This window comes from Miscanthus floridulus, chromosome 17 (genome assembly GCF_019320115.1).
Source record: "Miscanthus floridulus cultivar M001 chromosome 17, ASM1932011v1, whole genome shotgun sequence".
Classification (NCBI taxonomy): domain Eukaryota; kingdom Viridiplantae; phylum Streptophyta; class Magnoliopsida; order Poales; family Poaceae; genus Miscanthus; species Miscanthus floridulus.
The window spans coordinates 85,223,483-85,232,909 of record NC_089596.1 but is presented as its reverse complement, the minus strand read 5'-3'; the positions used below and the strand labels follow the sequence as shown (position 1 = coordinate 85,232,909).

The following is a 9,427-nucleotide window of genomic DNA, read 5'->3' as shown; positions in this document are numbered from 1 at the left end:
GAGCTATCCAGGAGTTGTGCCGAGCACTACAACCGGGGTGCCGAGCACTCCAGGTGCTGTGCCGAGCACTTCGGCGGAACAGGGAACTCCATCGATGCCGATAGAGTTCGGCTCACCTCTAAGTAACATAACTGAGTTCGTGGATGCCTTCCACGAAGGTGAGGAGGTGCGGTTCCGCAGGCTGGATGATATCGTCGGCGGCACAGGGCCCTCAGGCCTGGCTGGTCGGCTACTCAATGACCAAGAGCTGCTGCTCGTCAGTGCAGAGGAACCACCTACATTCGCGCTGGCGGAGCGCGATAGAAACTGGCGACGGGCGATACTGGAGGAGATGAAGGCGATCGAGGAAAACAAGACATGGGAGCTCATCGATTCATCTCTAGGATGCCGTCGGATCAGCCTGAAGTGGGTGTACAAGGTCAAGCGAGATGAGCTCAGCGCCATTGTCAAGCACAAGGCGTGCCTCATCGCCTGAGGCTTTGTTCAACGCGAGGGCATCGACTTCGAGAAAGTCTTTACGCTAGTAACGCGCATAAAGTCTGTTCATTTACTACTGGCCCTGGCAGCAGCAAAGCACGCGCGCCGTCGTTCCACCTGCAGCCGCCCGCTCCCGTGGAGCTCCTCCTCCACCGCTCTAGCATCTTGACGCCGGGAGCGCGCGGACCTCTGAGGACGATGCGAGCGCCTCCTAGCAGCGCGCGGAGGAGGTCGGGCGCGTGCGCCCTGACGGGCGACCCCGTCGCCGCGTCTCGTGCGTGGGCGCGGACCTCCCAGTGCGGATCTCTTACTGGGTCCGTGTGGAGCTCTTGCTGGGTCCGTGCGAACGCGGAGGGGGCAGAGCTCGTGCTGGGTCCATGCGAGCGCGGAGGCGGCAGAGCTCGTGCTGGGTCCGGCGGAGCTGGTGCTGGGTCCGTGCGAGCGCGGAGGGGGCAGAGCTCGTGCTGCGAAGGCGGAGCAGCACGGAGGCCAGGCGAAGCTCGCGGGGGAGACGAGCACCGGCGGAGCTGCAGAGGTCACGTGGAAGAGGAGGCCGAGCTCGCGCGGGAGACGAGCGCCAGCGGAGGTGAGCGAATGAGTCGGTGAGATGAACGTGACGAGTCTCCTTGCCAAGCCTGGCTTCATGGAAACGATCGATCTGGGCGTTTCCAGCAAGCCAGCCCCGAACCCCTCTTTTGGCTTTCCAAAGCCTGGCTTAGCAGCTACACATGCATCCAAACACCGAGAGGCTGCATTATGGAAGCTGGGATAGCCTCTAAGCCACCCAACCAAACACACCCTATATCTAAATATATAGAAAAATAATGTATCTAGAAAAGCCAAAACGTATTATAATTTGAAATAGAGGGAGTAATTATCATGGATTTCTGCGTATTTCAAAAAAAAAAAGAACTGCTGTTGATTTTGCTTTCATCAAGTAGCATGGTCTATATGCGGTTTTCATGTGCTTCTACTAATAGAATGCTGGTCGGTCGCTATCTTAGATGAGGTGGTAAATCATCAATTTATACCATGGAATTCAGTGAGATGCCTCCATTTCCCAGCCTAGAGTAATAATTACTTCATCCATCCAAAAATGATAAATGTATTTTTGACAAAGGAAAACCACACAGAGATTTTGATTTTTTTTTGGCAATATGTTATCGATTGCTAAAGAGTCAATATTATCTTACAGTCACCTAGAATACAAATATATTGATACAAATCTATGCCTTGACTTATATATAATTTGACTAACTGTGAGTCAAGTTTGTAAAAATTGTTTTTCCTTTGTCAAAATTTGTGTCTATTATTCCAAGATGTGGAGTATTAGTTTGTAAAGGGTGATGTGGCGATAGATCGAGCATTTCTTTCATAAAAGCCAAGAGGAATATGTGAAGACGATGGCCTATATATTCCTTAAAAGTTAAACCAAACAATCCCTAAATTTGCTGCTAAATGGTCTGCTATGTGTATATACTATATAAGTACCCCATATTTTGCATGGTTGCAAAATATAATGTACCTCATGACTCATGAGTCATCACTTACGTTTCACGACGCCCAACTTGCATGGTTGTCAGTCACTGCCTTCCTTCTCCAGGGACAAACAAGCCACGCACAACGTCAGCTGTCTTGGATCAGGAGAGTGACTCGGCACCACTTGGCCAGCAGTGCAAGCGAGCCCAGCCAGAGATGATAATCGATTGAAGACATGAATTGGAGGAGCACCAGCAGCTGAGAGCACAACCACAGACAACCTTATCGAAATCGATCTCGCAAAAGCAGGCGTTGGTTCACTGACCTGCTAACTGTACTAAGCCACTGAGTCTGGAGAAGAAACTAAAGAGCGATGCAAAGCAAGACAGAAAAGTTCAGTGTGCCGACGATGTCGTCAACATCCGGACGTTGTAGAAAACTAGAATTTTACGGTGAAAACCAACCATTATGAGAGAAAGAAGAAGTTAGCAATAATTGTTTTGCAGGGTTTAAGCTAGGCGAACATCATGTCAGAGTGTCAGATACACTACAAAGTGATAAGTGAAGCACTGATGAAAGCTATCGCCTAGCGGCAACACCGCAACAACCGCAAACAGGTGGCAACGGCTCAAATCAACCCCATCCCGGCCGTCCCAGTCGGTTTGTCCCACACGTTACGTGTCATTGGGGACCTCAATTGGCATGATATATATAAGCCAATAAGATAAGCGACCAATAGATGATTCTAGAAAGGACAATCATCTTATCAATCTACTATTATTGTTCTTTGTTTAGAAAAAGAAGAACACACTGAGAGCAAAATGTAAAATTCGCCACTGAAACCCGAGCAAACATGCATGGGAGATGACGGTGACGGGCACTTCATAATACTGTACGACATGCGTGGAGCCGTGGACCAGGACAACGATCCGGAGTCGTGGGCAAAACGAGCCTCACTTGCGAGTTGCGACAGGGGTCGCATGCAGCGCAGGCTGTGCAGCTAGCTCGCCGGTTGAAGCAGCGCCGTTCGTCCAGCGGACCCGTGAACAGCTTGCTTCGCCCATGTCAGTGTCACGCGACTACGCATGTGGCCTGTGATATCGTGTGGGACAGCGACCCTAGTTGGCAGTCAATGGTGAAACGCACCTAGCTACGGCGTACCAGCCCATCAGCGAGGAGAACTAGGATACGATCAACCACGTTTGCTATCGTGTAGCGTCTCCGAGATCAAAAGCCTCTGAATTCTACTGTGGGTTAAAGCTCCGGTTTAAACCATATGATTTTTTTTCTCGAATCCTACGTTCGTGCGTTTCCTAAACGAAATTTGACAAGGATCGCAATCAATCATTTTTTTAGAGCTCTGTCGCTCAATTAAGACGATAGAAAATTATGTACAATAAGATTAGCCAAACGAGATAAAAAAGGCACCCGAAGGGTTAACCACCCAACACAACGCGGCTGAGCACAAACACGGCGCACTGCCATGTGTTATCGTTGCCGAGCGTGGAAGCCAAGCTACCGGCAGCTCCGACTTCCCATGGCAGGCCACCCACTAGTCACCCCTGACGAGTACGAAGCTGGGGCTGCCACCGGTCATCGTTGCCAAGCTCAAACACCGAAGAGCAGTTCCGACTTCCGACAGCAAACCCTGGCATTGCATCGAAGCCGCGACGAAAATCCAAATCCGACACCTTCAGGAATGGAATGACGTCGATGGTGCCACCGTCGCACGTCCAACATAGACCGGGTTTTCACCCTTAGAAGACATGCTAGAGAGAAAACACGACGTGCTCAACAGGGGACTGGCGCCTAACGGCGTCGCCATCGCCAAGGCTTTCGCCCAAGAATCCTCTAGCACGAACGTCGAGTTGCGAAGCCGGACCCCCTTCTAGCCTTCACCGCCATTGCCGATGTCCCGCCGCCCCACAGAAGCCCATTCAGAGGGGCATCGACGCACTGGCTGCACGCAACAGCCGCTCAGCTGCGTCGGCTGCCACCCCCTCCGACCGGGCCACGTAGAGCCGAACCTAACTCCTCCGCTTGCGCCACACTGCCGCACGCCAAGGTCGCCATTGACCATCGCCGTCGGCTCTGGCACCCGCCGAAGTCGCTACCGACATCGTCGCCAGCAACCACATGGCGTGTGCCCTCACCAACTCGGGCGCCGCCCCATGACCTAGGGCCGCCGGATCCGGACGCAAGCCCCGAACCCGACGCCACCGCCTCCGCCTCTGTCTTGACCACAATCGCAGGTACCTGAGCCAGCCCGTCGCACAGACTGCGCAGAAGCTGCCCCGGCCACAGCCAGCTCAGGCAGCTCCTAGACAGGCGCAGCCACTGCCGTAGCAGTCCTGGGCGGCCGCCGCAGCAACCAAGGTTGTGAGAGGAGGGGCAGGCAGAGGCTAGAGTACCGCCCCCAACGCCTGCACAACCCCCGCTCACCGCTGGCTAGCCGCCGCCAGCCGGCCCAGCAGCCTGCCGCTGCCGGCTCAGGCCTAGCACGAACCGGCCGCCGCCGGCCACCACGCCGCCCAGTAGGGCCAGCCGGATCTGGTCGCCCGGCCACGGATCCGGCCATCCGGCTACCAGACCGGCCACCCCCGCCTGTGTCGCCATCTTCAAGACTAGAGGAGGGGAGGAACGGAGGAGAGGGAGAAGGATCCCCGCTGCCATCCCCTTTGCGCCGGCATGGACACCGGCCGACGCGGCCACAGCCACCACGACCTCCCCCGCCAAACTTCACGCAGCTCGCTCGGGGAAAGGACCACCGGCCCTGCTGTTGCACGCGCCGCTGAGGGAGGGAAAGGCCACGCCGCCGCCATCCCGGTCGGCCGGGAGGCCTTGCCGGCGGCTAGCTCCGGCGGCGGCGCGGCATGAGAAGGGGGTGAGAAGGGGGCGGCGGCTAGGTGACGGGGGAGGGCCGCCTGCGTCGCCCGCGTGGGAGCGACGCGGGGGCAGAGCCCTCAATCATTTTTTTATACGCCCAAAAGACGTTACATGGTAGCAGCATTCACGTTTTGCCGGTTTCGATCGATTTGGTACGTTGCTGGCCAAGCGTTGCGCATGATGCCGCCTGCGTGCCGTGTTCTCCTTCTTTTGGTGCTTAATGTGTGAGCTAAAATCGTGTGATTTCATTGCTATCTTATTATATAGAAAAAATTGGTCCAAATCGCACACGGAAATGAAGAAAAGATCCGTGATCTCGACAGTGCTCAAAATGTAGTACCACAATGTGTAGGTTGTTGTCAGTTTATGACCGCCGCGCTGCCGCTGCCGCTGCCCGGCACGTCTCGTTCCCTCACCAAACAAGCCTTCGCCGTCTTCTATTTATAGGCGGCGTTGCCACGGCCTCCACCAACATCAACCAGCAACTCCGTCCCACACCCGCGCCGCTCCGGTAGGCCAGCCCCCGACCACCCACGCAGGCAGAAAACCACAGCGCCGCACATGCAGCGCCTCGCCTCCTCCCGGAGGCTCCTCCAGGCGGCGCTCGCCCCCGCCCGGGCCAACTCCAGCCTCTCCGCGGCCGCCGCCGCCGCCGTCGCCACGCGCGCGCCAGAGAATGGCGCCGACGCCGTCCCCAAGATGCCGGCCTTCGACTACACGCCGCCGCCGTACGACGGGCCGCGGGCCGAGGAGATCTTCCGGAAGCGGGCTCAGTTCCTCAGCCCATCCCTCTTCCACTTCTACGATCGCCCTGTACGTTTGCCGCTCCCCCATCGCCACTCCAGTCTCCACTTCTCTGGGAAGGACCAGATTGCTACGACCAAAAAGAAAAAAAAAACTGTAAATTACCTTCGGATTTCAATCTTTTTTTCGTTAAAAACTGCACCGATCGCCCGGGCGATCAGTTAGGTTAAGACGATCTATCGAACCACTAGCATTATTCGGAACCAAAACATTTTTTACTTTGTTCTTTCGGGAAATGCCGTGTTCTTGGTAGTCTTTTGGCACAGAGCAGTGATCTTTGTCGTTTTCCGATAGGTTTTGATAGGAATGCTATACTGCATGTGCTCTGTTCTTATCTGAAGTAAAGTGAGATCTGATATAACTATGCAACCGAGCTCTGTCTCGATGCATTTCAGAACCCCATAAGATGCTAGCAGCCACAAATTCTGCATTGCAGGCAGTACCACTCAAAACGGATTCTTAAGTGAATCAACAAAAGAAACTTGTAGTACCAGTACCCCAAGCTGTCGATAGTATTTATTTTTCTGTGTACTAGTAGATCTTTACATGCCGGATGGGGTGAAAATTGAATAAGTGATGGCCGACCTTTGGTGATAAGCTTTTCCTGGGTTGTTGCAAATTGCACTGACGAGGCTGCCCAGTTTTGCCTGCAAACTTGGAGAAAATCTAGGGTCTTCCGATTAATTTCAACAACAACTATGTTTTGTGCCTCTTAGATCTCAAATATATGTAGCTGCGCCACTTGTTTCTCTATTTGTCAGATACATGGTTACTGACAACAAAACATTTAAAACTGTGCACGCATTGTCAAAGTACATAAACAAGGTCAAGATTGGATTTCTGCAGACAGAACCAAACCGTGCACCTAATTTGCTGACTCCTGTCCCATTGGAGTTCATGTGCAGTACTCAGAGGAGCAGGTGTGCTACGCATCAAATAATTTTAAAGGAGATATAATTGGAGTTCATGTGCAGTACTCAGAGAAGCATGTGTGTTACACATCAAATAATTTTAAAGTAGATATACTTATCTAATTTGGTAGAAGTTGGCACTTTGAGATCCACTTGCATGTCTGGAAAGAAGCAAACAGCAAAGTTAACCACTGCATGTTGTCATCCTGTCATTACTTATTGCGTGAGATCATATGAGTGCCTCTTGTAGTATGTATGATGTAAGAACGCCATCAAGTACACTAGTTTTCCAATCAAGCAATAGAAGCTAAAGTCATTGTCAGTTCCACAGCATTATTGCATTCAGATGATCATTTATTATGCTATATTCGTTGCAGTTGAACATAGTCGATGGAAAGATGCAGTACCTATTTGATGAGGATGGCCGTCGTTACCTTGATGCTTTTGGTGGCATTGCAACAGTTTGTTGTGGGCACTGCCATCCAGATGTGGTTGAAGCCATAGTAAACCAGGCAAAGAGGATCCAGCACTCCACAGTTCTGTATCTCAATCATGCCATTGCAGATTTTGCAGAGGCATTGGCTTCCAAAATGCCTGGTGGTCTGAAGGTATTATCTAAGAAAAAAAAAAATCAAATGTTTGTTTATCTGAAGTTACTTCAGAAATGGACATTATTTTGGATGGTTGAGCCGCATGGAAACTGCTGTCTTCTTTTCAGGTTGTTTTCTTCACAAATTCAGGCACGGAGGTGAATGAGCTTGCACTGATGATTGCACGGCTTTACACTGGTTGCAATGACATTATCTCTCTTAGGAATGGATACCATGGGAATGCTGCTGGAACAATGGGTGCTACCGCTCAATCCAATTGGAAATTCAATGTTGTTCAGGTAGGTGCCCCTTCCGTTTTGTACTGTAGCAAGGTGCCAAAATTTTACCTAGAAACATCATATGCAAAGTTGCAAACTAACGAAGTTCCATAGCTATACTTGCATCGGTCACCTGTTCTTTGCATGCTTTGTGCGACTGCTGTTGTGTTGGTCTTAAAACCCATCCCTGTACATAAAACTCTTCCCCCTTAATTGATCGGCAGAGCTCCTGCCATTTGCGTTCAAATAATAAAATAAAATAAAATATCCATTTAGTACTTTGTTTTGTGACAAAACACCATGATGATTGGTAACCCGTAATGTATCCAGACCGGAGTACACCATGCGCTTAATCCAGACCCCTACAGAGGTGCTTTTGGTTCTGACGGGGAGAAATATGCCAGAGATGTTCAGGAAATCATTGAATTTGGGACTACAGGGAGAGTTGGTGGTTTCATTTCGGAAGCCATACAGGTATTCCAATATCAAAGCATCGGCTGAGCATCTTCATCACTATTAAATGAAAAACAATTTTCTCTCCTGAACACGACATGTTCTTTTCTGAAGGGGGTTGGTGGAATAGTGGAATTGGCACCAGGATACTTGCCCGTGGCATACGATATGGTAAGGAAAGCCGGTGGACTCTGCATCGCTGACGAAGTTCAGGCAGGAGTTGCGAGAACTGGAAGCCACTTCTGGGGATTCGAAGGGCATGGTGTCATCCCAGACATAGTCACCATGGCCAAGGTAAAGCTTGAAAACTCTCCATGATGTGCAGGCTCTTGCATTCCCATGACATCCCATCATTAAAATCATCAAAATGCACATCTGGTGCATCATGTCGGTTGCTCACATGTTCTTGTTGAATTTCAGGGTATTGGGAATGGCATACCCATAGGCGCTCTCGTGACAACGCCAGAGATTGCTCAGGTGTTGACCCACAGAAGTTACTTCAATACCTTCGGTGGTAACCCTGTCAGCACTGCGGGCGGGCATGCAGTGCTCAAAGTGCTGGAGAAGGAGAAGTTCCAGGAGAATGCGTTTGTTGTGGGCTCCTATCTAAAGGAACAGCTTAACAAGCTGAAAGAGAAGCATGAAAGTAAGCAGGCAAATGAAAAAAGAAACAAATAAATCATGTCATTATCACTTGCCACTTACATTTTACCTGTCTGTTCTTCAGTCATTGGTGATGTTAGGGGCAAAGGCTTCCTTCTTGGAGTTGAGCTGGTGACAGACCGTGAAAAGAAAACCCCAGCCAAAGCTGAAATCTCACATGCCATGAACCATATGAAAGGTAAGTGTGTTGTGCTTTGACAACCTCTTCCAGGGTCGAAGCTAGATGCAGAACTCTCTCTGTGATCTAAGTGCTCTCTTCTTCAACAGATATGGGAGTGTTGGTTGGGAAGGGTGGTTTCTACGGGAACGTTTTTAGGATAACACCACCGTTGTGCTTCACCAAAGAGGACTCCGGTAAGACCTGCTATCTGCTGAAGCATTCCTCGTTGATCTTAACCAGTGACACGTGATTTTTCCGGGGAAATGACGAACTGCCTCGTGTTGCAGACTTCTTCATTGACGTGATGGACATTGCGCTCTCGAAGCTGTGAGGCAGGCACGGCGAAGATGATGTGTGAGGCAGGCAGGGCGAAGATGATGTGCATACTCTGGTCCGTTGGCATGGGATTTTTACCCATAAATAATGTTGCGATTTGTGAGACAGCACCTCGTTGTCTCTTAATCCGTTGATCCGTTGGCATGGTTGCCCAAAAATAAGAGACTACTTGTGAGACAGCACCTCGTTGTCTTGTAATCTGTCTCGCAGACCCATGGAGCAATATGATTCTTGTAAACTCTAGCTTCATCCAATCTGTTAATCCTGATCTAGCTAGTCGTCTGAATAGCAACTGTTTGTTTGTGACCCATATCAACTTCTTTTCAGATGCTCCACATATTTCTGCAATTCTGCTCTCCGTGGACAAACCCTTATCACTGTTCAATAGAT

General features: G+C 50.7%; 1 protein-coding gene across 1 annotated transcript; it reads left to right on the top strand.

Moving 5' to 3' along the window:
• The first annotated feature begins 5,241 nt into the window (after positions 1-5,241).
• LOC136518569 (alanine--glyoxylate aminotransferase 2 homolog 3, mitochondrial-like) lies at positions 5,242-9,315 on the top strand. Its single transcript, XM_066512239.1, has 9 exons — positions 5,242-5,655; positions 6,935-7,165; positions 7,276-7,446; positions 7,756-7,899; positions 7,993-8,172; positions 8,299-8,524; positions 8,606-8,719; positions 8,809-8,895; positions 8,989-9,315. Exons 1-9 carry the CDS (start codon positions 5,404-5,406, stop codon positions 9,030-9,032), a joined length of 1,449 nt encoding a protein of 482 aa, XP_066368336.1. The 5' UTR covers positions 5,242-5,403; the 3' UTR covers positions 9,033-9,315.
• The last annotated feature ends 112 nt before the right edge of the window (positions 9,316-9,427 follow it).